Raw genomic sequence first — 27,651 nt, forward strand, 5'->3', positions numbered from 1 at the left:
ATAGGTTGTGACATAATGGAAATGAGGAAACAGTGGAGACATACTACCTCCAATACAGTCATTTTGTTATCAAGTCCCATCTCGTTCTGCTTACTGCATGACAGGCCAATAAATCGGGAGATGAGCTGTTGGAGCAAGGCATAGTGACTTTATTTGAAAAGCTGGCAGACCCAGAAGATGGCATACTGATATCCTGGGGAACCCTCTTCCCCAAGTCAGAATTCCGGCTCCTTTTATACTAAAAAGAGGCGGTGGTGTGGTTGGTTGTTGCAAACTTCTTGCTGTACGAATTGTTTGTCCTTGGAATCCTTTGTTCTTGCAGCTGTCCATGTGGATCAAATCATGGTGCCCCTGAAAAACCTCCAAAAAAAAAACAAAGTTTATTCTCTGTTTTACAACTTCTCATCCCTATTTAAGTGCAGAAGAGCTAACAGTCTTAAAGATCAGAGCCCGGAGAATAGGCTCTCCTGGATATTTCAGGCTAAAGGCAACTTTCTTTTACAAAAGGTGCAGAGCTAGCAAGTCTGAGCCTAGAAAACAGGGCACACGGTTAAAGCCCAAGGAACACTTCTAACATGGAGTCAAATTTGTTCTTTTCTATTACAATTTCTTTTTCCACCTCATAAATAATTTTAGTAAGAAACATGAACAATTTTTTTATTTTTGGTTCTTAATAACAGATAAGTGGGCCAACTACATTTTTGTGATCAGGGATGCTGTTCGGGCCTTGGGGTCACAGCAAACTCTTGTTGGGGGTGGTCAAACCTGCAACATGTCTGATGCCCCGTAAGTGTTGGTGAGGGTCCCTCTAACCAGGGGCTGCCTTCAGGAACCAGCATATGGGCATTGACCTCTGGAGACCTCTTTTTCAGCTGCAGGAAATTTTTTCAGATACTGTGATTGAAAAATCATTCCAGCTGGGGATAATTAGGGAATAAAGGAAGAGGAAAAGGGCTTGGTGTAGAGTAGAAGAGAGGGACAGAAGATCAGAGAGCCTGGGGAATAGGCAGCTGGGCCTCAGGAAAGAGAGGAGTAGAGGTGGGGAGGGGCACGACACTGGAACCAGCTCCTGCACCGTCCCCGCACCCAAGCCACACAGCTTTTAATTGGCCCAGGACGCTCTCCTGTCTGGATGTCACCCTGGGCAGAACCATGAGAATCGAATGTAAGGGGTGGGCAGCACTCACATAGGGGTCACTGAGGACTTTGATCAAGTCCACAGTGCCTTTTCTGGTCATGTGTCTTCCCTTGCCCTTTATCTTAGGATCTGAAAAGCAGGAGCAAGGAACTCAGGGAGAGATCCAGGAAGACATCTGACTGTGTAAGAGACGACAGTCACAGCGACACGGGGAACGAAGACACTTGCAGCAAAGTAAAATAACTTCACAACTATTGCATCAGAGCTGCAGGTGTGAGAGAGCCTAAGCCTGTCTCAGAGTGCAGGGGACAAACGAAAAGGAATGATAAAATTACCACTGACAATTGAAATTTTATTAAATAGCCTGCTCCTGTTAATTGTATCAATTGATTATGTGTAGGTGTATTTCTGTGAGCATTTATATGTTCAAACAACCCCACCAGCCCCTCTTGCCCACATCGGGGATGGGCTTTCTCAAGCACAGTGCCCCACCTGCTTGGGTGGGCCACACTGCGGGTCCTCGCCTGGGGCCGGGCTGCTGCTGGGCATTGAGTCCCCGAGGCCCGGCCTGTGAGACACGGCCCCAAAGCTCTTGACTGAGGGCCTCCTTTTCCTCCTGCAGTGTAAGAATGCTGGTGACTCAGTTAGAAGCATGCTTCGAAGCTGTCCGTGTCCTTGCCATCCAGAAGCAGAGCCTGGAAGCTTCCAAATTTCTCCAGAATGCGGTTTACTTTCACCTTCGACAGGTGAGTGTATGTCCACTTACAAGTGGAGGAATTACTGCAGTTTTTCTGAAACTTACTCACCACTAGTCCATCTGATTTTCCTGTGCTAGGATTCAGTATGACATGCTAAAAATTCTGGAGTCAGATCTTGAATCCCTGATGAAGAGGATTATTTATTTTATTTCTTTATATGATAGTATTTTACTTTCAAAATTCAGAGTTTTCTGTTCTTTGAGGAATTTTTTCGGGGGTTGGAGAAACAACTTTGCTCTTACCATCTTTGTGACCTGTTTCTATATGCCTCTCACATGTCTTGTCACTTGTGAGGCAGTTCCATTTGTGACCCTGTGTGGGTTGTTCATGTTATAAAATATAAAGCCTGTAAAAGTACAGTCCCTCTTACTTCGAAGATATTCCACAAATACTACTTAAATCTGGGTATGGTTTTAAGAATACAGAATCATTAGAACATGTACTTGCAGGTTGCTAGTGCAAAATCCCCAAATCAATAGTCTAGCTCAACATCTAAAATCTTTCTTATCTTCCTTGGATTTGTGTACATAAGTGAAGCAGTTTGCCAAGAACTCAAGACCAGGTTTAGAAAACAGGCTGGTGTAGCTCAGCAGGTCCTCAGAAGCTGATGCTCTGCCAGAGGGCGGGGCCGAGGGGAGAGGGCGTGTCCTGCCCTCCCTGAGCTGACAGTTTCATGGTAAAGACCTTCACCAGGTGAAGAACTGGGAGTTTCTTCTAAGAAGAGTGGGTTTGAAAAGAGTCCTAAAAGCACGGGAGTGACACAATCCCATTTGTCTCAAGTAGGGGAGAGCGGCTGTGGGGCCACTTGGGAGACTCGTGAGTCCAGGTGGGCAGTGTTGGTGGCTTCCCCTTGAGCTGTGGGACGGTCAGTGGGTAAAAGTGAACAGAATGAAGACATGTTTAGATGGTTAAAAGGAAAGGATGAATGCTGTCTGTGAAGGTAGGATGGAGTAAGGCCCAGGTTTCTGTGTGGATTAATGAGGTAAATGATTGTCATGCTGTGCTCTGAGGAGGGAAACTGCAGAGGGAGTTCCGGGGGGGAACTAAAGAGTTCAGCTCTGGGTAAAGTGAAAGGCTGTTAGATGTGTGATCTGGGAGCTCTGGTGAGAGCCAGTAGTGTGTAGGGGGAGAGGAGAGAGACTTTCAAATCATTTTGTCTTGTGAACATACAAATAAGTATGAGTAATGACAGACTTAACACCTCTATATTCTGGATTTAAAGCCCTGTAAACTTTTGCTATATTGACTGCAGAGGTTCTTAATTTTTTTTAATAGAAATAAAATAAATGGAAACTAAATAGTGTATTTAATGAACATCTAAGAGTTGATGTTTGTCCTTGTATGTATTTTGATACCTCATCTGTTTATAAACATAATCTACAAAAAGTTAGCTTGCTTAGCATAAGAGTTAAAAAGAGGGACGGGGCACACAATGTTGGGGGTTGAGGCTGATCTTCTTGGGCAAATTTTGTAGGCTTTCTGTGCCTTAGTTGCATCTTCTGTGACTGCCCCCGGGCCCCTCATCACAGCTGATTTCCTAGACTAGATGTTGGGAGGGAGGCTGCTGAAAGGAGTAAGAAGTGGCAACTGTTAGGGATACTGAAGAGAGAGACAAAAACAGATTAAGCCGATAAACTGAGTACAAATACCCTCAAAAGAGAAAGAATCCTGCAGTGTTTTGAGCCCCTTAGCATAAGGGAAACAAGATCAAGTGGACCCAAACTGTTGAGAATGTGAGTATTGTGGGTGGGAGGGTGTCATCAGAAAATGGTTGAGAAAAGGCCTTTTGGTTTCCCTTGACGTTTCCAGTAAGGATGGGACGCAGAAGCGAAAGCCCCCCCGCTTCACAGCGGAAGCTGCTGTTTTGTGCGAAACTGACCAAAGTTTGGAAACCAGTCATCAGTGGTGCTGGCAAATGAAGAGACTTCTGGATTGGGTGGGGCACTTGCTGTGACTTCCAGGTGACCTGCTGGCTGGGGGCTGTGAGGCGGACAGTAGGTTTGCAGGGTGGCCCGGGCATGATCCCTGGCTCTAAGGCTGCTGGTCTGATTAGCAGACCTTGGCACCCACAGTCCTAATGGGGCAGCTCGTGATGTGGCCTGGGACACCTGCCATGCTGAGGGGGAGAAGAGGGCTCCCCTGAGTTGGTGTCCCTGCGGAGAGTGGAAACATCCTCCTGCAGGGGAGGAAGATCCTCTGTACAGGTGGCCGAATGCATAGGCAAGACCAGCCTGAGCACGGAGGGTTTGGGGAGCTGGAAGTCATACAGTGGCCCGAACAGCCTTGTTCCTGAGAGACTGGAGGGAAAAGATGCTGAAAAAGGCAGGCTAGTGTCTGACCCTGTGGTGGGTTATGAGTGACAGGAAAGGACTGGTCAGGCAGGCACAAGAGAACCCTGTGGGCGTCCCAACTGGGGCGTCTCGCTGGAGGGAGTAGCAGAGTTATAGACTTTTCAACTTATTAGCTGTGTGACTTTGAGCAATATCACCCCACTTCTCTCTCTATATATCTTGATGTGTAAAGTGACAGAGTGACCAGCTCGTGTCATCAGAAGGCTTAGTTTAGCTCTGATCCTCTGTGTCCAGTCCTGTCAGTGCTGCCCTGCAAGGTTCTGCAGCGGCTGCACTTACCCTGAGATGGGAGGGTGTAGAGGGACATTGTAGCACACGAGGACAGGAAGGGACTGCTTTAAAAGCAGACATGTAGCCTGCTGAAGCTGCAGACCTGCAGGCAGTTTGGTTGATGGTCGTGGAGAGGACTTTGGAGGCCTTAGCGTCGTCTTAAGACTTGTTTTCCCTTGGGGACCGGATTTGCCTTTGCAGAATAATATTGAAGATTTGGGCTTCTGGCAAAGCTGTTTTCAGAGATGGGTATATACATAACATATCGTATAAAACAAAATGATTTATTTAACTTGTGGGACTTTGCAGCTGTTGGGAACAGCTCTGTTGGCCTGGTCTCCACGGAGGACACTAGGGGTCAGCAGAGCGTGCGTTAGGGCAGGCAGCCCGCAGTGCTGCTGCGGGGGGTTCTCCCCAGTAGGGCGCTCTGCTGAGTTGACTCTTCTCTGAGTTTGGATGCCAGATGAGCAGACAGCAAAGTAATGAGTTCTGGTGGGATTGTATAATGACAGGTAGAAAGAGGAACCCGTAGTTTTTGGGACTAGAACATGCTTCTGGTTCCTGAACCCGTGTGTTCCATGACAGAATTGATGAGTTTTGTCTATTCTGGGATTTGATTGAAATAAACGTTCAGCCTAAAAGTTAAGAGTTATGTTTTATTTGGCGGGAAGACTCGAGCCGGGATGACAGCCTCTCAGATCACTCTGAGGGACTACTCCCAAGGTGTATGGGAGGATCTAGGATATATAGGAGCTTTACAACAAAGACCAGGTAGTTGGAACAATAAAACATTGCTTGTTATCTAAAGAAAGCCAGGTGTCTCAGGTTCAAGAATTTAGTGCTTTTCTATGTATGGGAGGAAGCAAACATTTTGGTCATTGAATTTCTTCCTTCGACAAGCACCTAGCTATCTAGGGCCAGTGTCCTGTCGTTTCTTATTCTGAGTCCGCTCAGAGGGCACCACTGTGAGTGGCTAAGAGGTTGGGCTGCAGGCATGTCCTCGCTGGAGGGTGGCAGCAGCCGCTGATGACTTGGTTTCAGCATTCTTTGTTTACTGACATGGTTGCAGTATTGTCATTCACATTGTAGTACTTTCATTCACAGTGCTCCCCCTTGGTCCTAAATTCGACCAATATTTTGAGAGACATTTCATGACCTATTTTGTCCCACGGTGCTAGGATGGCTCATTCCTAGTTCAGGTGAAGAATCTTCTGAACTGCCATTCAAGGTGTTAGGTGTTTTTATCAGGCCCTGTTCATACTAAAAGTTCTCTGGATCTCCTGTCTTACTAGTGTATTATGATCCAGGAAATGTTCGCCCTTCGTTGGTCATTCCCATACCTAGAATCACACTATAACAATTATTTTATGCAGGGCTATAAATTTTATCTATTTCTTCAAGATGTTTAGCCATCATCAATCTTGTAGGCCTAGTTACACATAGGGAAATGTAACAGACAACAATTTTATAAAATAGACAGGATATAAGTAATACAGCTAGTAACGTTAATAAAGTCATGAGTAAGAATTTAATAGCCAAGAAGTTATATTTTTGGGTTAAAATTTTTCTTGTGTTACTAATTGAGTTTGAGTTACCTTATGAGAAATTTCATATTTATGGGCAGGGTCAGAGCAGGTATTATTTGGCCAGGTGAGGTCACCCACCTTGTAAGATCAACAGTGGCCTAAAGAGAACTATAATTTCCTTTTTAGAATAACGTTTCTGAGGGCTATCTAGTTAGAGCCTTTGAGTAGGGAAACCCACCAAAGTAACACAGAAGTACTAGACATAGGTAATTTACCATAAACTTAACAATAGGTGTAGTTCATAATCAAAGGTAGGAGAAATTATCAAAGTAATTGGTATACAGGCATGGTCCGTTGTCTTGGGTCAGCTGTCTACGTCAGATGTCGTCTTCTTCTCATTCTGGCCTGGTAGCTTTTACTCCATTTGGGCATTATTTTAAGGTGAGCAGTGCTCTATAGGCCAGTGCACTGTAGGGTCTGTTTCTGATAGGAAATGAATCTGAAAGTCCGTTTCCTTCAGCCTTGGTTTGTATGGTCTAGTTAAGAGTACTTGATAAAGGGTCCTTCCATTCAGGATGGAGACAGTTTTTTAAGTCATGCCTGTTCCAGTATGTATAATCCCCTGGCTGCAGGTCATGGGGCATTGGAACTTTACCCAAGGATAGATTACTGAGCTTCAGAAACAAACCTAGAGTATCCTTTTCATAATTCAATTAAACTTTACAGCAATGTGACATAACAGCAAGGAATGATCTGGGAAGTGCCTTAGTAAATATAGACCTCAATTAACAAAACTAGAATTTAATATCCTCTAAAATATAATCTTTTTTCTCTCTAAAGTTACCCTCATTTTTCTCAAATATAGCCAAATGAAGATTAACTTGTTTACAAGTTAAGTCTGATTATTTGATCATATAGGCTTTTTTAAATTGGCTGTGTTGGAACTTTTAATAAGGAGTCTCAGGGTAGAATGTTAATAAGATTTCCTAAGGCCAAGAAAGCCACGTCAAGGGCTTGTCATGGGTTTCTGCCTTACAGATTTAGGTAAATCCTTTTCTCTTTAAAATCCTTAAAATACCTTGAGATTCCTATATCTGTTAGGGGATGATCTTCCTCATTTGTCTGATAGAGCCACTGGGGACCTAAGAGTTTTTAGTCTCTTGAGGGATCAGATAGAGAGAAAAGATAACTGTTCCAAGTCGGATTACATAGGTATAATTTATCAAATTGCTGTGAATCATAACTAGCTTAAGGAGAATAGTTTCTTTATGTCTGGGAAACAGGTTAAAAGCCAGGAGTATTTCAGACAAAATCAAAAATTATAACCATATTCACCAGTTTACTCAGTCCCATGTAATTAATTCATTTAATCAGAGTTTTCATTAGACCTTTAAAATTTCATACCCAGTTTAGTTCAGTGTTATAGTTTGAAATTTATTAGAAATCAGTAAATTTCCTTGAAGAGAAAGCATTTTGCAAAACCATCAGAAGAAAACAATTAACTGTCTATAAATGACAAAAGATTTAAAATCATGGTTAAACACAGTTACACTATAATCAATAAAGAAACCTGATCACTACAACCAGAATTATGACTGGTAACATTTCAGATATACCAGAATTTTAGGGAGTCCATATAATTTCTAGAATATCTATGTTAATAATATTTTCTCATACAATATTACCTAGGAAGATTTATTATTCAGTTGACAATACCATGTTATTTAACATGCCAAATGAAACTTACTAGTTTAAAATCTCTCTTTGGGATGTTTCAGGGGCCCTCTGTAGCATCCCAAACTTAACTGGAGACTAAAAGAACTTTAATTGGAAATTGATATTTGGGTAGCTTGTTAAAAGATTTGAGAACACTTGGTCAGATAAACTTATAGTTCACTGTAAAGAAGTACTTATTCATTAACAAGAAAATACTTCAAAGGTAAAGGCAGAACAGATCAGTTAAGTGGTATAAGAAGTTTTACAATTTGTTACTGAAAGTGGATTAACATTTTAAGAAAATTTTGTCCTCTTAACAGTGAAAAAACCAAATCTAGTCTTGTACCAGCTTGCTTCTAAGATTCATTTACTTTGCCCAAGTTCATTGCAAACTTAGCCAATTCCGACCACGTACAAAACTCTTTCCTCAGGGTTCCTCTTCCACAAGCCTTCCACAGTTTCTATACTCATATTAGTGTGTCCCTTATTTTCTCTTCCATTCAGAAGTAACCAGCTTCAGGAGAAAGTCACTATTTTTCCTTAACAAAATATAATTCCATTCTTATATCTTCCTTTACACATTTCTCTTACTTTCCTAGGATTCTGAGATCATTCCCTTAATAATAGAGACTATTTCAGGGTGGCACCAACCATTTATTAATATTTCTAAACACCTTTAGTTTCTCTGTAAGAAGAAGTTACATGTTAAGTAATTCATATTTCAATCTTATTTTATCTGAAAATGGCATAGCTATTTAGTAAAATCCTATCAGTTAACTTAATTTAGCACATCTCTAGAATTTAAAGATACCAATCATTTAGAGATTATCTTAAGCATACATTTTAAAAATGAACCCAAAGCTCTCATCTCATTTGCATTTAATTTACTTAAAATTTTACCACACCACATTTCTATTATTTTTTTCTTGACAAATCTGCAACAGATATAACAGGATCTTATTTGACTTTCATTAAACCTAGGTACAGTAAAGGTATTATAGTTAATATTGATGACTTTAAAGATGTTTATATTAATTAGAACTTACTTAAACTGAACAATATCAAATATTATCTTAATATTGAATACTTTCCAGTTCACGTGAAGCTGAAATTCAATTTGGTCAGTTTCTATTTTAAAAATACTTCATTTGTAATCTCTTATTTTTTATGCCAATTAAGCAGAGCTCTTTGACTTTGATTTTTTTTTTTAGCTGTAGAAATATCTCACGTCTATAATGTGCATGCAGGCTTATAAAACGACAAAAGCTAGAGATCTCATAGCTTCACTTTGAAACTTACTTATAAGATAGGTATAATAATAGCTGGAGTAAGCTGAATTTGCTTGCTCAAATCACTAAGGCTTACTATTTGTGAAACAGACATTTAAGATTTCTTGACAAAGTCTGAAGGACCCGTCAGAGTTCTGAGTTCTAAAATGCCAAAAATTTCTTGGCCTTAAGTTTTATCTCATTGAGCTAATTAGGCTCAGTCCTAGGTCACTGTTTGGTGAATTTACATTTCTGATCTGCAAGACAAAGACACACGCTTCCAGTTCCCCAGAGAACTGCTCTGTCACCCAGTCCCAATTGTATATCCTTAATTTGCTTTTTTGTATCAGTGAGAAGAGCTGTAAACAAAGAATTCCATGTTTTAAAACTTTAAGGTTTACTTTATCATGTCTTCCAAAGCTTGCATAACGCATTTAGTAAGGCCTCTTTTCCTTGAGTTATAAGTTAAACCCAGGGTAAACCTCTTATTATATGTTTTTATTAGCCACTGAATATTAGTTTTTAGTTTTACGTTATACTGGACGGCTCATGTAACTCTATTGGTTTCCTTTATTTGTACAATTAATATTTTCTGAGGGACAGATATGGGCCCAGCCTTATAATACCAAGAAGGGAAGCGTTTTTCCATTGAAACATATCTATCCCACAACACAATTAAGCAGAAAGTTTATATAAAGCCCATTTAAATATACCAATTTTAGAAACTTTTATCTCAATTTTATTAAATCTTATACCTTTAATTTTTATATTTATTAGGTTTAATCAGTAATTCCTATTTCTAGAAGGAGTGCCAGATGCTTTTTTGTGTGTGTGTGTGTTTGTGCATTGTATCTAATTTTATAGAAAAGTCTCTAGGATCCCCAAGTTTGAGCCAAAGGGCTTAGGGCCTTCTCAATTTTTAATTTGACTATTTGGTCTGTTGTTCCAATCATTGATCAAGTATTTCAGTCTATATATATATATATATATATATATTTATATTTTAGCCCTATAAATACATATATTTTAAACTGTGTTAAATAAAACGGACTTGTTTGAACTTTAATGTTGGGGGCAGTAGGTGATCCCTTTGGCCCTTTTTCTTAACTTTACGTAGTGTAGTATCAAAACCTAGTATCTAAATCCAAAAATGTCCATTTTATTTATCTCATTCAAAATAACCATTTAAAAATATTTATCCATTTGGGATAAGCCCCTTATCTTTTTTTCCGACATTTTTACAATCGTTTTTCCAATTATCAGCCTAATTAACATTAATTATTCTAAGTTTTTATTAGCATCTCTAAAACCATTGATAGGAAAGGAAAAACACAAATGTAGCATTTCAAACCAGTTTTTTTTTTAAACTAAGTTCTTAGGTTAACCATTAAATATATTCTTCTACCTTTAAACTTGATTTTAATAGGTACCAATAAAACAGCTGTTTATAATGAGAGCTCTTTCAACTTTCACCAATTTAAAAGTTTTTCCAAATTAAAGGATCCATCATATGGCCATCAATTTATATATATGTAGATCGTGATTTTAAACCAATAAGATGAAGATGCATTTCCACATGAGAGTGGGGGTGTTGCCTAAATAAAATTCAAAAGTTTACTCTCCAAAAGCTAGAGGCCTTTGTGGCCCAGGCTGATGCAACAAAGGTTAAGATGGCAAAATGTCTGAAAATTAGTACTACAAAAGGATTGTTGAGAATCCCAATTTATTTGCGTGGCCACCATATGTACACAATACTTGTACCTTTTGCATGGCAGAGTCCAAGGTTTCCTTTAAAAAAAGGAAACACATATATACATACATACACACATATAAAACACTCGGAGAAAGATAAAATGTTTACAATTCAAGGACACAGGAAGAGAAATCCAAGTTTCCCCTAAAGGGGATTTCGTTTTTATAACTTCAGAATTCCAAAAACTGTTTATATCAGGCCTGGTTAGTTACTTTCAGAGTGAGATTTTTTTTTTCTAATTCCCAAATAATGTTGTAAGTCTTGTACGTATATAAACCTGGCTGGGGTATTAGGTGGAGGCTGGCAATCTGTTATTTCTTTTTCTTTTCTTTATTTTTTTTTTTTTTTAAATTCTATCCCCCATTGTAAGGTCGGGTTCTCAGAATAAAATTGCTAGTAAGATTTCCCACAGGGACAACTCTATGGCATGAAGTCTTTGCCCCTACCATTCCTGCAAGTTTCTCTGTCACGGAAGAAAGCTGTTACCAGCCAGGAGGAGGGTCCCATTTTTGGAGTTGAAAGGTTCCTCATAAGAGTTTTACTTTTATCCCGAAAAATTCAATGGAGGTAACCAAAGTGAGGAAAACATTAGACCAGCCTCTTACCTAACCACTCAGTCCTGAAGCCAGTGTCTTTCAACTTGGACCCGCTCAGGACGTCTCCACTGGGTGAGTATTTTCCTGGTATGTTTCCACCAGCCCCACTTCGGACGTCTATTCAAGGTGGCTATTTCCCGTTATGTTTCAACCAGGCCCCACCCAGTATGTCCCCACTAGGTGGGTAATTCCCCCCAGTATCTTTCAACTGGAGGGCCAGGTACCTGGAAAAACCGCCAAATAAATCTCAGGATCATCAACCAATATGGGAGATCCTAGAACCAGGAGAGACTCACCCAGGTTCATCTGGACTCCCCGAGGAGGCGGATGGGCACAAAGGGCCACTGCTGGTACCAAGGCTCCGGTTACTCGGGGAGTTCAGGTAGAGAGAAATCTGCTCTGGGTCCCTTTATGGTTTCCAAAACTGTTGACTGAAATACATGTGCAGCCTAAAAGTTAAGAGTTATGTTTTATTTGGCAGGAGGACTGAAGGCCAGATGACATCTTCTCAGATCACCCTGAGGGACTGCTCCCAAGAGGTTGAGGAGGAGCTAGGATATATAGGAGCTTTACAACAAAGACCAGGAAGTTGGAACAATAAAAGACTGCTTCTTATCTAAAGAAAGCCAGGTATCTCAAGTTCAAGAATTTAGTGCTTTTCTATGTATGGGAGGAAGCAAACATTTGGACTCGGAATTCATTCTTTAGACAAGCACCTAGCTATCTAGGGCCAGTATCCTGTCCTTTCTTATTCTGAGTCTGCTCAGAGGGCACCATGGTGAGTGGCTGCAGAGGCTGGGCTGCAGGCCTGTCCTTGCTGGGGTGTGTTGGCAGCCGCTGATGACTTGGTTTCAGCATTCTTTGTTTACTGACATGGTTGCAATATTTTCATTCACATTGTAGTATTTTAGCTCACAGACTGATTATGGATAATCTGCAACCTTGGAAGGCAGCCGAGACCGAATTACTGCAGGTTCCTTCTACTTTAATAAGCCTTGTGCAAACATAAACATGGAGGAAGCAGACATTTGGATTTAGTGGTGTAGGGAAGGGTTTCTGCACATTACAGGAGAAGGCATGGCAGAATTCCTCTTCTTTGTGGGCAGGGACGTGAGTCCACCTTTCTTTTCTGTAGTGGTTTCTGAGAACAGTTAATGGTAATTAACCAACATTGACAAACGGTGGCACACATTGCATTTAAGAGCTGGCCGGCTGCAAACTTGTGTATTGGACAGGTGGATTTCATAGGCAAGTGGTCAGGTGGATGGGAGAGAGATGGAGCCCAGGCCTGGGCCCAGATTCATTTTTAAATCACCATTTCCTCACCATAGGGCCTTGGACTAGTATGTAACCTCTCTTAACTTGTTAGTGAATCTGTGAAATGGGCATGATAATATTCGTTTTTTCCTGGGATTGTTGTAAGTTGTAAAGAGTATTATAGCACACGTGAAGCACTTAACACACTGGCACTTAGCAGTGTTCACTGTGTGCGGCTTTCCCGCTTGGCGTGTGTCAGAGCCGTAAAGGCAGCATTTGTCTGTTGAGGATGCACTGGTAGCCCCTTGAATAGTTTGTGAATTTGGTGATTTCCTTTAATCCTTGTAACTCTGTGTGCCATGGGCAGTTCTTTTCATGGACAGATGAGGAATCTCAGGGTAAAGAAGACTGTGTAATTTGCCTAAACTCAGACCATAATTTTGGGTGCAGGGCCTCAGTTCAGCATGGGCCCCTGTGCTTTCTGCCCTCTCCATTCAGCACCAGAGCACGATGTGGGTTCGGCTGTCTCCCAGCCCAGAATATCCAGCAGGCAGCAAGACACACCTGGCCCTGTGCTGCTTGAGCAAAAACTCCGGAGGGGAGGCAGTTACAAAAGGGATAAACATAAAAACAGAAGACTGCAAATTGTGATCAGCTCTGAGAAGGAAAGGAACACGCCTCGCCGTGCAGAGCTGGGAGATTTCCCGTCGGGGCTGCTCTGGGGGCGTTCATCTCAGCTAAACAAGCTCCGCTCCTGCACCAAGGCAGGAAGGCAGGGCAGGTGTGACCAGGTAGACTGGGCCTCGTTGATCATACTCATTCCCCATTAACGGCAGCTGTCACGGGCACTTAGCTAGTAAACAGATGTCGACCACAATCATCACGCACCTTGCTTGGTAGTTTTATTGGCCCCACCTTTGAGATGAGGTCATTGAAACTGGGGAGTTTGTTGCATGCCCGTGGTTACCTTGGAAATACGGCCATTGGTCTTTCAACTTAGACTGTTTTGGCTGTCATGCCCCAACCCTGTGAATGGCATCGTGTAGCTTCTCCCAAGTGGCCCAAATGACTGACATTGATTCTCTTAATTCGTAGGAAATGGTATGTGACAATAGGAGAAAAAGGAAGTAAGAAATTATTTGGAAAAATTGAAAAAAATCCAATTCTTCCCCAGCTGGGGGAGCGTACCCTGTGTCACTCACCCCCCTCACTGCCTGGCACCTCCTCCCTGCCGACTCCGTGTTCAGAAGCCACTCTGAGCCTTTGAAGAACATTTTGCCTCATGACATTATTGACTAGGACCTGCGACCTCTCTGTCCCTGGTTTACACTCTCTTCAAAGCCATTTCAATTTTATGCAGGCTTCTCGGCTCAGATGTAAGAATAACCTCTTTAAACTTCTTGATGCAGCTCCTTAATGAAGACCTTGCAAAGGAAACCTAGCCAAAGCTTGGGAGGTATGCAGATAGTGACTGTAACCTCAGCACTTTTTGATGTTCAGAATCAGAGGGGTGGGAGACTTAGGAAAGGCTTTTTAAGGTAGAAAGGGGAAAGTGAAAGGACGAAGGCTGTGTGAGACTGAAACATCTCCGTCTCAGCCAGCAAGGCACCTGAGTTCAGGATGGTGAGAGGAGAGTGCAGAGTTCTGACAAAGAAAAAATGGTGGGATGGGAGGGAGGACAGTTAGGTTCTTTACTGGGGAAGGAAAAATTGGGCTGAGCATTTCCTGGTTGAACAAGAGGATTGTGACATGATGTGCTTGTATTTTGGAGAGAAGGGTTTTGTGGGGACAGGCCTAGGGAGAACGCTCTCTGGATGGGGAGTCAGCACAACAAGGAACCACAGACAACCGGGCCGACCCCAGCGCCCCTGCTGGGGGAGAGGCTGCCCGCCAATTCGAGCCCTGGGGGCTGCTTCTGTCCCTTAGCTGGGGCCTCAGAGCTCCCTTTACAACCCAGTCCTGTTGATACAAGAAAAAATAAGTGGAGCATGAGAAGTGCTGTGTCCCAGGCTTTGGTTGGGCCCCTGGGATGTGCCTCGGCAGATGTTGGTCCTAGGCTTCGTGCAGGAAAGAATTCAAGAGCAAGCCAGTGTTGGGTAAAGGTAGATTTATTCAGAGAGATACGTTGAACGGCAAGAGAAACACCACGAGGTGTGGGGGTTTGATGCTCAGATTAAAAGTAGGTACCCAATCCACAGACAGTGTGTGGGCCTTCTCCGAAGAGGGAGAGACAGGGGTGACCGCGAGGCTGCGCTGTGTTGCTGGTTTTCCTGGGCTTGGTGGTTTCATATGCTCTTAAGTAGAAGGACCAGCCTAAGGGCAAGGGGATGGAATTCCCAGGGAGTTGGCCATTTCCCACCCTTTGACCTTTTGTGGCTAGTCTTGGGACTGCCATTGTGCCTGGGGGTGTGTTATTCACCATGTTACTATTACAATGGGTGTATAATGAAGCTCAAGATCTGCTAGAAGTTAAATCTCTTCATCCTTAGCCTCAAGGCCTATTGGGGGTTGAATCATTCACCATTTTGGTGTTAATTGCTGTGGCCTTCCTTGAATGGCTGTGCTTTGCCCCCTTCCATCCTGTCTCACTGTGATGACACAGAGAGAGCAAAGGTCTGACCCTGCCTGTGCTCCTGCATTTAACAGGGAGAGGTGTGGGGTGGGCTGAGGATGACTCTGTGTGGTGAGAAGAATGTTTCAGATTTTCGCTCGTGGGACATGGGGACCTTCCAGCAGCCACCTCAGATATATCTCACGGGCATTATCGCTTGTGTCACTCATCTTTTTCTATTTTTCTTTTTTTTAAGTATTTATTCTAAATTTAATATCAGGTTTTTTAGGAAAGAAATTTCTCTTTATCTTTTCGTTGAGGCTCTTGTGGGGGGGGAGGTAATTAGGTGTATTTATCTGTTAGTGAAGGCCCTGGGGCTTGACCCCAGGACCCCGTGCATGCTAAGCACACGCCCTATCACTGAGCTCTACCACCCGCCCCGTCATCTTTTTCTTTTTGCTTTAGCTGCCAGGAATCTTACAGCTGAATTTCTAGTCGGCCTTTAACACTTACCCTGACTTCATGGCATCCGTTTTTATGAATTTACCTCCCCCTGGTTTCATTTAAGTATTGAATCTCCATTTTCTCTTCACTCTCACCTTTGTCTTTTTGTTGTTACTGTTGTTAAGCTGTGTTTAAAAAATGTTAAATTTCTCTTTTAGCAGGAGGCTGAAAGTAAATATATATGTAAACAATCTTATCACACTTAAATGCATTTATACATTCTAAGCTGTTTAGTAGTTACTTAAAAACTGAATTGAATACTAAAGTGATACAATTTTTAAATTATTTTTTAGTTTTTTATCACGGTATAGCTGATTTACAATATGATATAAGCTTCTGGTGTACAATAGATGCTCCATTTATAGTTATTGTAAAACATTGGCTGTATTCCCTGTGTTGTAAGATACATCCCTGTAGCGTGTTTACGTTACATGTAGCAGTTTGTATAAGAAAGTTGGGTACCGCAGAGTTTGGGGCGTGGCTGTATCTGACCCAGGTTCTCGGTTCCCCTGCCTGTCAGAGCCCAGGCCCTCACTCTTGTCTGCAGGGGAGTGAGTGGAGGCAGCTCTCATCAGCGCTGGCACCACCCTCTGAGTAACAGTGACAGCAGTGACTGTGGACATGCAAAGTGTTGTTCCAGGACCTTTACATGCATTTCTTCATTTATTATTTAAAGTCCTCCTGTGAGGAATCGTTTAATGTTTTTAATGAATAGTACACTTTATTTTTATTTTGATAGACCAAACTTCCGGAAAATTTACAGGAGTAGTACAATGAACACTTAGATACACTTCACCTAAAAGGGCAGTATTTGTCCGTTTGTGTCTGGCTTATTTTAGCATACATTTTGAAGGATCATCCATGTTGTAGCCTGAAACATTAATTTATTCTTTTGGTTTAATAATATCTTTTTTCTTTTTTTTTGTTTTTGGTGTATTTAAAAATAGTTTCATTGAAGTCTAGTCAGTTTATAATGTTGCATCAGTTTCTTGTTTACAGCACAACACTTCAGTTCTATAGGAACATACATGTATTCATTTTCATAATCTTTTTCAACATAAGTTACTAAAAGTTAGTAAATATATTTCCCTGTGCTATACAGTATAAGCTTGCTGTTTATTCTATACATAGTCAGTATCTGCAAATCTTGAACTCCCAATGTATCCCTTCCGACACCCTCTCCCCTCTGGTAACCATAGTTTGCATTCTATGTCTCTGTGCCTGTTTCTTTTCTGTAGATGTTGGTCTTGTTTAGTTTTGTTTTGTTTTCTTTCTTTTAGATTCCACATAAGCGCGATCTCATATGGTAATTTTGTTTCTCTTTCTGGCTTAATTCTCTTAGAATGACATTCTCCAGGTCCATTCATGTTGCTGCAAATGGCATTATTTTATTATTTTTTATGGCTGAGTAGTAGTCTATGGTATATTTATACTACAACCTCTTTATCCAGTCATCTGTCATTGGACATTTAGGTTGTTTCCATGTCTTGGCTATTGTAAATAGTGCTGCTGTGAACATTGGCGTGCAGGTGTCTTTTTGAATTAGGGTTCCCTCTGGATATATGCCCAGGAGTGGGATTGCTGTGTCATATGGAAGTCAATTTTTTGTCTTTTGGGGAATCTCCATACTATTTTCCACAATGGCTCCACCAAACTGCATTCCCAGCACAGTGTAGAGGGTTCCATATTCTTCACAGCCTCTCCAGCATTTATTGTTTGTGAACTTCTGAATGATGGCTATTCTGACTTGTGTGAGGTGATACTTGATTGTAGTTTTGATTTGCATTTCTCTGATAGTGATATTGAGCATTTTTTCATGTGCCTATTGGCCATTTGTATGTTTTCATTGGAGAAAGGTTTGTTTAGATCTTCTGCCCATTTTTGGATTGAATGGTTTGTTTTTCTTTCTTATCAAGTGTAAAAGCTGTTTATATATTCTGGGAATTAAGCCCTTGTCAGTCTCATTCATTGCAAATATTTTCTCCCATTCCATAGGTTGTCTTTTTATTTTGCTTACTGTTTCCTTTGCTGTGCAAAACTTGTAAGTTTAATTAGATCCCACATATATTTTTGCTTGTATTTCTATTGCTTGTGTAGACTGCTCTAGGAGAATATTGCTGAGATGTATGTCAGATGTTTTGCCTGTTTTCTTCTAAGAGGTTTAAAGTGTCTTGCCTACATGTTTAAATCTTTAAGGCATTTTGAGTTTATTTTTGTGTATGCTGTGAGGGAGTAGTCTAACTTCATTGATTTATATGCAGCTGTCCAGTTTTCCCTACACCATTTGCTGAAGAGGCTATCTTTACTCCATTGTATTTTCTCAGCTCCTTTGTCAAAGATTCAATGACCAAAAGTTTGTGGGACTATTCTTGATCATCTTCTTTATCCATTCATTGATGGATGGATATTGTTTGTAACTTTTGGCTACTCTGAATGATACTGCTATGAATATTGATGTGCAAGTTTTTGTGAGAATATGTTTTCATTCTATTGGCTGTAAAGTTGGCCCACCATATCTGTAGATTCCACTTCATGGATCCAGATGGCTGATTGTAAAGGGACTCGAACATCCTTGGATTATGGGATCCAGGGTGGTGGGTTCCTGAATCCAACCCCCCGAGGACACTGAGGGATGACACTATATGTAGGAGTGGAATTGCTGAGCCATATGATAACTCTAGCCTTTTGAGGAAACACCAGACTTTTCCAAAGAAGCTGCACCGTTGTCTCTTTCTACTGGCTGCATATGAGGGTTCCCATTTCCCTGCCTCCTGTCGGACACTTGTTATTGCCCATGTTTTGATTATAAACATCCTAGTGGGTGTAAGATGAGATCTCATTTTGATTTCGATTTGGCTAGTGATGCTGAGCATCTTTTCATATGCTTATTGGCCAATTGTGTATCTATTTAAATCCTTGGCAAATTTAAAAATTGGGTCGATTTTCTTTGTATTGTTCAGTTGTAAGCATTTGTTTTATATCCTGGATACTAGTCTCTTATTAGATATATGCTTGCAAAATTTTTCTCCTAGTCTGCAGATTGTCGTTTCATATTACTTTTTTTAAACATTAAAACAATTTCTTTATAGGGGAGGTAATTAGATTTATTCATTTTTTTTTTTACCAAGCATGCACTCTATCACTTGAGCTACCCCCTTCCCCTTTCATTTCATTTTCTTGATGATGTCCTTTGTAACAAATGGTTTTAAATTTCATGAAGTCCAGTTTATCTGTGTTTTTTTTTTATCACTTCTGCTGTTGGTATTATATCTAGGAAAGCATAGCCTATCCTAGGACCACAAAGATTTATACTATGTCTTCTTTTAGAAAGTTTATAGGTTTAGATTTTACGTTTCTCTCTGTGATCCATTTTGAATTAATTTTTATTTGTTGTATACAATAGGGGTTCAAGATTCCAGATTCTTTCTTTTGCCTGCAAATACCCAGGTGACCCTGCTCCATCTGTTGAATAGACTATTCTTTCAATGGTGTGTTGTTGGCACTCTTGTGGAAAACTGACTGTAAATGTAAGTTTCCCCCCCTGGAGTTTTTATTGTGTCTCATAGATTTACGTATCCAAACTTATGCCAGTACCATAATGACTTGAGTACTATAGATTTGTAGTAACATTTAAAGTGAGTCCTCCAACTTTGCTCTTCTTTTTCCAGATTGTTTTGGCTGACCTTGGTCCCTTGCACTTCCATATGAATTTTGGGATCAGTTTTTGCAAAGAAGACAGCTGGAATTTTGATAGGGATTCCATTGAATTTGTAGATCACTTTGGGGAGTCTTAATATTTTTAACAATATTGTCTACCATTCCTTGAACATGGGATGTCTTCCATATATGTAGATCTTTTAAAATTTTTTTCGGTGAGACTTCAAAATTTTCAATGTACAAACCTTGTAAATTTTTGTTAAATGTGTCTCCCATTTTATTTTTAATGCTGTTGTAAATGGAAAGACTGAGGTTCTTAAGGGTGGGACTATATATCAATTTGTTTATTTCTAGGATTCCTACACAGCAAATACACTAGGTATATATTTGCTACATAAATCTATCCACAACTATTCCCTCACCCGTGTTATAAGAAAGCAAGACCCAGGTTAAGCAACCTGAACACCTACATGGAAGTGAGAAATGAGACCCTTGGGTGGGGCTTTGTGCAGATAATACTGAGAGCTTATTTAGGATGGCTTCATCTAAATTTCTTTTAAACAATCCTTTCAGTGTATATAGTCAGATACATTAAGAACATGCCCTTTTGATGTGCAGAGGAGCTAAGGCTATGATTTTCAAATAATTCCTAGGGAGAATGTTGTACTTGAAACCTAATTTGCATCAATCTTTGAAGATTTATGTTTCAGGAGCTTTGACTAAAGAACACCTGTCTTTATTCAATAACGACAACTAAATGCTCAAGCAACATGTAAGAGTTTGAGCAAACTGCCCCCGCCCCGTAGTGCTGGTTGGCTGCCCCTGAAACTGGAGCCAACGCTTACCTCTCCCAGGACGCTTGTGCTGATCTGCTCAAAGGGGTTCGTCCAACAGTTTGTCTGTAGTCTGTTGGACAAAGCCATAAAACATTGATTTAAGTTTGCTGGAATGGAATCTATTCTTATTAATATTAAGTAAGCACATATTGAGTGCTTAGTGTATGTTGGGAATTGTCACTCAGCCTCACATGAATATTATTTCTCTTAAAACCTCACATATTTCCTTGTTATTCCCACTTTTCAGATAAGGAGACTGAGGAATAGTTCTTCTCTCTTTTGGCGGAAGCTCATTATCAATGACTGGAAGTTGTAAGGAAAAAGATATTGATTCATCCAGAGAAAACATTTTTCTGAGAGTCAGTATTGAAGAGGGTGATCATTGTTCGAGTGAGAAGAGCCCCAGGTTGTACGGAGTCAGCATCCTTGTCCTGGACACGGCACGTGTAGAGCTGCGTGGTGGGTGAGGCAGCGCGGCCGCTCAGGGAACGAGGACGCCGGGCCATTGGGCTGTGCTCAGGCGCGGTGGGGCTTTCCCTTAAGGGCAGTGGACCGTCATTGACAGATTTTAAGTAGGGGAGTGGGGTGCTCTCGTAGATCACTTTTGTGCTTGTAAAATGCTTGCAAACATTTAGTAGGCTCGGCAGGAGGTGATGTGATGAGTCAGAGTAGGGTGGCTGCGAGGTGTAGCAGTGTTCAGTTTTCAAGTGGTTTTCAGTCCCAGGTTTTTGGCTCGGTAGCCGTGTCACTTTGAACGATGCACTCAAGGAAGTGAAACAATTTATCTAATCAATTGAAGCAGTGATGTACCCACTTCCTAGGACTGCTGTGGAGATTGAGTGAGATAACATGTGCACAGTGTGCAGCATGGACCCCAGCACAGAGTCAGTGCTGAGTGAGTGCCAGTGAGTACCTGGTAGGACAGGTGTGGGTGGTGGGACTCAGTGACTGAGGAAATCTGGGCCCTGAAGAAGGGGTCCAGGCCCATCTGTGAGTGATGGACCTGAGCTGGAAGAGGCAGTGAGACCTTCCCCTCCCGACCAGGGTTCCTGGGCAGGACGGCTATGGGAGGAGATCCGTGAAGTCAGCTCTGTGCAGGTAGAGTTGGAGGTGCCCTTGAGACATCTAAGTGCAGTGTCACGAGCTCAAAGAGGAGGTCTGGGCCCGGGCTGTGCATTTTCCTATAATCTCAATCCCTCAGGACGCCGAGGTATTGATCACTGAACGTGAAGACATACTTTACAGGACAAGTGAATAGTAGTATCATCTCTGTCATTAAAGCTCACGTCTCTTTATTCATCACTCACTTTGCTAATTGGGTACTTACAGAGCTCACTTCACCGCCCTCCCCTGGGCTCAGGCCCCACAGTAAAGGGCTGGTGAGCCTCCCTCCTTTCCAGAAGAAGACACATGTAGCTGGTAGCCTTCTATACCTCGCCAGACTTAGAATTTTAATTTGTTGTTTTAATTCAATTTTCTGTTGGCCATCTCCTGACAGGAGAGAAGTTTTACCTCATGGTCATGTTTCAATTAGCTGTTGCTGAGAATTGCTGATCTGATCCATAGTGTATGTATTCTATTAACTTTGTAGAGTACTTATCATTTTTCTGTCTTTGCCCTTTAATTTTGTTTGCCCCTTCAATGTTCTATCCTATTAGCGGCCATATTTTTTTTAATTAAAAAATGTCTGTTAGCAGTTAAGAAAACTAAAGCAAAGAAAAAATGCACATGATTCCTAAATTTAGAAAATATCTAGTGTGTTTTCTGTCTTGGCAATGGAGGATTCTAGAAACTTGTGAAAACCTTCATTACACAAGTTCCTTAAAATGCTGATTAAGAAATAAAACCTTCCTTCCTCATCTTTCATGCTGCACAGCTAATTGTCAAGAAAGTGAGGGGAAATCCTCAGAAGCCAAGACAAACCAGAAAGCAGAAATTCTCGGAGATACACGAGCCTTAGAATCCCCGGGGTGCTGGTTGGCTCCTGAACTGAGTTTCACTTGCCCTGACATGAGGGTCGGAGGTGAGCCCCAGGCCTCTGACACTGGGAGTTGGATGGCTGTTCCTATGTAAGGCCAAGCACATCCTGAGAAGCCTGCTTTACTAAAGGGTGAATTAGAAAGAAAGAAAAAAAAACATTCCTCAAGGCAAGAAAATAAGGAAAGTCAATTTTTTTTGGAACAGGGGAAAATAACAAATCCAAGGTAAGGATTTAGTTTAAAGCTGTTCTGGCATGAGAGTGACCACAAACTCCTGGCCGAAAATCACAGCTTCTCCAGGAATGAGAAGTTGTGTTTTGAATGAATCAGTGAACAGCCATTCCAAAAAAGACCTCCAGAGTCTTCTGGATCAAGATACTGGACCCAAACACCTCTCTTCCAAGGTCTCATTTAAATAACCAGAAAGCTTTTAAAGGAAAGAAGCCATAATCATAGTTCTATTTATTGTCATTACTATATGCTAGGAATTCAGAGGTGACTATGGAGTTGTCTCCTCTTTGATGGACCTTACTTTCTGTTTGTCATAGTTGGGGAGCTGGGTGGAGGGAGGTGTTAGTCTGTTGCAATTAGCCAGGAGAGGAGATTAAGAAAGCAGTGAAGGGTGGGTGAACTTTTTAGCTGAGGACAGTCCTGTTCAGTTGGCTTTTAATTGCAGGCTCGATGACTTGTCACTGGAGGGAATTGATCTTACAGAGGATGGACTTAACTCAGGCCTCTTCAGAATGGACAAGTGAACCTGGAGAAAGACAGTCAAAGCTGTGCAGACATTAAAGACCACGTGAACGTGCTGTATCCCTGAGCCAAATATAGGGCAAGTAGGCAGCACTTCTTGAGGACAGAGGAGTGGTTTTTAAGGTTCTCCAAGAATGAATCCCAGGGAACTGAGATGGTCAGTTGTCAAACTGTGACATTGCTCTTTGGACAGTGTACCCACCAAGGGTATTGGCCGTTTATAGGTTTTCATTTCTCTTTAATACATGTCAGGTGATGATGACGTGGGCACAAGCGTTTGACACCTTGTCGAGGTGACTTTGGGTACCTGCCTAGAAGCGTGGGCACAGCTGCAGCTGCGTCATACATCTTGCCGCCCATCCCGTTCCCCGGCTCCGTGATCACGGCAGAGTGGCTCCTTGACGACTTGTCCATCTCCTCTGTGACATCGTAACCCAACAAAAGACTGGAGTATATTAGCTTGGCTTTGTTCTTTTCCATCCTTCTCTTCGAATGTTGATGACTGATAGTGGACCCAGTTATGTTAGCAGATGTTTTACAAGTAGGGCTCTTAGAACAAACCTTGTAATCCCCGCTTTGTGATCTAAAGAAAGTTACATTCTTTCCAAATAGTTTTGATGCACTTATGTGGGAAATTGTTGTAAGTTTGAATATGTATTTCCTCTCTGAATCATCATAGCTAGAGATCAATGTGGGTAGACATGGAATGTGTATTCTGTATTTGAACTGCATGGTCCTCTAAATTCTCCACAGCTTTTTAATGTCATCACTGGAGTGCTACCTCCAGAGTGTCCCAAAGCATCCACCACTGCCTGTTCTTCAGATACTATGAGTTTCCAAGTTGGAGAAGGCTGCTGGCTGGTGAGGCATTCTCCGTCACATCTCTGGCTGGCTGATGTGGTCTTAGCACCCAAGACTTGGCAGACAGTAACTAACCACGATCACGTCCATTTCTGGAATACTCATGGAGGATTTTAGACCTATGCTAGTGGCATACGTTATTTCATTTAGTTTTCCCAAGAATCATAATTAGATTTTATCACCTGTATTAATACGGTAACTGTCAAATCGAGTGACGTGCAGACTTTGGACTGGAAATCGGGTCTTTCTGATCCCTGTCTCTGTTCCCTCCCGGGCCTATCCTTCCAGATGGCCAGGAGACTTCCTCTGTCTTGAGTTTCCTGCTGATGTTACCACTCTCTTTGTTTCTAGGAGAGGAAAACAAGTCTAAACTTACTTTCCAGTTGGAAATGGAATGGAGAGTTAACGTTGGAATCCGGGAGAGTCTCTCCTGTGATGAAGTGGTCTCCAAGCCACTTCCACTGGGACGTCATGCCACTCTCTGGGCCCCTTGCTCAGCCTGTGCACAGGTGACAGCGCAGATGTGCCGAGCAGTCCTCCCGGACAGGGCAGTCGGTTGGAAATTAGTTTGGGGATTTGGTTCCATTTCATAGGTTCTTGAGTGTCTTGGCCTGGCACTTCAAGTGGGAGCATTCCCTGTCGCACAGACTCATGCTCTGGGCCCGTGCAGACCTGACATGGCCTCAGCCTGAGCCTCAGGGCCTGTGGTGAACCGGAGCATTTTAGTCCAGGTTCTACTGGAGGCTCTGACACTTCTGGGTCAGGGGACTTTTTCCAGGATGATAATAATTCCTCCCCGAGTTTCAGATGTCCTTGCCTGTGAGCCGGGGTAATAATCGTTTCTGAGATGATTGTAATGATTCAGTAAGGGGCGCAGCGTGTGCTGGCAGGTAGCTGCTGCTTAAGGAGCAGAAGTCGCAGTCACTCTGTCAGCCTCTCACTGTGTGCTCTGTGCTTTGAGAAGTTGTGTGTTTGGTGAAAGTCCCGTCCAAACCCTAGGGTCTAGATGAACTGTTGTTCCTTTACTTTCCCTTCCTTTTCCTCTTTCCCTTCTCTGTTTCTCATGTGTGGTTATCAGATTCCTCTGTTTCAGGGAATACAGGCCTTTCTAGTAAAAGGACAGGCTGAACGCAGAGAGGTGGGGCCCGGAGGGGTCTGGAGCATCTGCACTGCGCTGCTTCCCTGCGTTTCTGCATCCGGTCCCGTCAGTGCACGAAGTCAGCCTTCCTCTTCCTTCCTGTGTCATCGGGTCTCTGTTTTAAGGGAAAACTTTTATTCCGGGTCTTTGTTCACTTACATGTTTCGTTCAGATGCTTGTTGCTTTTCTCCCTGTGCTTCAGCGTTCCGAGGAGCGAATTCAGCAGTGCAGCATCCTCTCCGAGCTCTATGAGTTGATCGGCTTCCACTGCAAGTCCGCCTTCTTCAGGCGGGTGGCCCCCGTGCAGCGCGCGGCCCCCGGCATCCCAGAGCCTGGCGGGAAGACCTGCTACTGACTCCTCCTGCAGACGCTTCCTGGCTACATTCTGTCACTGGACCTGCAGGACTTCAGCAAAGGTGTTGGAACTAAAACATTGCTTCAGTCACATTAACCATGCCTGGTTTGGGCCCTGCTGTCCTGTCTCATCAGGGTGAATTCTGATTCGTGTAGAACAGGGCTGAGCAGAATTTTCTCTGTCAAGGGCTTGGAAGTAAGTATTTCAGAGTCTGCAAGCCTCCTGATCTCTGGTGCAGCTGCTCAGCTCTGCTGTTCAGACGCCAGAGCGGCCGAACAATCCACACACCCGCAGAGCTTTATTCACAGCGGTGCCTGGGGCTGGATTGGGTGTATGAACTGCAGTTTGTCCCCACAGCCTCCTCACTATTGACGCCTGCACCAGAGCGTGCATTTGCGACAATGGGCGAACCTACACTGACACGTCATCATCACCCAGAGCCCATACTTGACACTAGGATTTACACTTGGTGGTGTGCACTCTGTGGGTTTGGACAGATGTACAATGACATGTATGCACCGTCACAGCCTCATATAGAGTAGTCTGTCTTAGTGACCCTAAAAATGCTCCGTGCTGCACCTCATTCATTGCTCCTTCCCCTCTAGCCTCTGACAGCCACTGATCTTTTAGTCTCTGTGGTTTTGCCTTTCCCAGAACACCATACAGTTGGAATCAGACAGTTGCAGAACCTTCCCAGATTGGCTTCTTTCACTTAATAATATGCATTTAAGGTTCCTCCATGTCTTTCCATGCCTTGATAACTCATTCCATTTTAACACCAAATAATAGTCCATTTTCTGGCTGGACCACAGTTTATTTATCCATCCACCTACTGAAAACAGCTTAGTTGCTTCTGAGCTCTGGTGATTATGAATAAAGCTGCTATTAACATCTGTATGCAGATTTGTGTGTAGACATAAGTTTCCATTTTGTCGAGTAAACACCAAGGGGCACAGTTGCCGGATCATATGGTAGGAGTACGTTTAGTTTTGTAAAAAATTGCCAGACCGTCTTCCAAAGTATCTGGGCCATTTAACATTCCCACCAGCAATGCATGGGAATTCCTGTCGCTCCACGTCCTCACCAGCATTCGGTGCTGTCAGTGTTCTGCGTTTTGGCAGTTCTGACAGTTGTGCAGTGGTACCTCGCTGTTTCAGTCTGCATCCCCTTGATGACAGATGCTGTGGAGCATGTTTCCATAGAGTTCTTTGGCATCTAGATTCCTTCTATGATGAGGTGTGTGTTCAGGCATTTTGCTCATTTTTTAATCAGGTTATTCATTCTTCTTGTTGAGTTTAAAGAGATTTGGGTATATTCTGGATATCAGCCCTATTTCAGTGTGTCCCTGTCCTTCACCTGCAGCACCGGCATTGTCCTTTGGGTCTCAGTGGAGTGTCAACCCTTCAAAGAGGTTCCCTGTCTTCCCTCAGCCTAAATACAGTCCTTGTATTTTTCTCTTTCATTGACTCATTTTGTTCTTTTTAAATAGCATTTCCCATAATTTGTAAGTACATTAAAAAATGGCAATGATTGAACACCGGCCCCCCACCAGGCTGTGTGCCCTGTGAGAGCAGAGACTCTGTCCCCACTCACCATGTCCCATGACAGCACATGGCAGATGTTCATGTAAATGTGTGTAACATGGGGCCAAACCTGATGAGCAGCTATGACGACATGTGTTGGCTAATATTTATTGAATAGAGTTTGTTTCTTGATCTTAATTATTAAGTCACATGAATGAAACATGTTTCTTTTGAAAAATAAAACAACAAAGCACACCTCCATGTGATTGGTACTTTCTACGTAGCCTTCTGACCCAGGAGGGGACGTTCACCGTCATTTTGTGAGGTGGTTGGAGAGGTAAAGTAGGAGAGTGAGATCAAATAATCTAAAAATGATAACTATCAGCTGGCTTTATTTTCACTAAGACATAAAAGTTACTTTAAACCCTATCTCAGCTGTTGTTCTGTTGTTTTAAACACTTCTCATAGAATTAAATGGAAGCCCACTAAACCCGGAAAGTGAAATTGTGTGCTCAGGTCCTGAAAAGTGTTTATGACTATTTCTTGAGATGCACCTTTTCCCTGCTGCTTACAGAAAGTCGAGGCGGGAACACAGCAATGCGCTGTGTGTGTCTGCCGGCTTCACGGGCTGCTCACAGTCATTTTCATTTTCTTGTGTTGCAGTGTATGAAGATTTTCCATCAGACCGTTTGTTCAGCCCTTTCCTGAATGAGGGATTGAATTTTCCACAGGAAATCTTATGAAAGAGAGTGACAAGGCACATGGGTTTCCCAAAAAGCAATAGTTGATGTAATAAACTCTCACATTGGTGAACTTTTTGAATACAAGCTGGTTGAAAATTTTATCACTAGGACATATGCC

The 27,651-nt window shown here is 42.3% G+C and overlaps 1 protein-coding gene and 1 long non-coding RNA gene across 2 annotated transcripts; both read left to right on the top strand.

The window, feature by feature from the left end:
- The first annotated feature begins 1,279 nt into the window (after positions 1 to 1,279).
- Positions 1,280 to 27,651, top strand: LOC140694593 (trafficking protein particle complex subunit 9-like). The gene is made up of 4 exons (XM_072957760.1): positions 1,280 to 1,321; positions 1,761 to 1,884; positions 25,115 to 25,328; positions 27,454 to 27,651. Exons 2-3 carry the CDS (start codon positions 1,768 to 1,770, stop codon positions 25,265 to 25,267), a joined length of 270 nt encoding a protein of 89 aa, XP_072813861.1. The 5' UTR covers positions 1,280 to 1,321; positions 1,761 to 1,767; the 3' UTR covers positions 25,268 to 25,328; positions 27,454 to 27,651.
- LOC140694594 (uncharacterized) lies at positions 20,439 to 23,430 on the top strand. Its single transcript, XR_012070177.1, has 4 exons — positions 20,439 to 20,640; positions 22,058 to 22,204; positions 22,837 to 23,070; positions 23,166 to 23,430. It is a non-coding gene; the product is annotated as an uncharacterized lncRNA (long non-coding RNA).

Source organism: Vicugna pacos, unplaced genomic scaffold, assembly GCF_048564905.1.
Source record: "Vicugna pacos unplaced genomic scaffold, VicPac4 scaffold_65, whole genome shotgun sequence".
In the NCBI taxonomy this organism is placed as follows: domain Eukaryota; kingdom Metazoa; phylum Chordata; class Mammalia; order Artiodactyla; family Camelidae; genus Vicugna; species Vicugna pacos.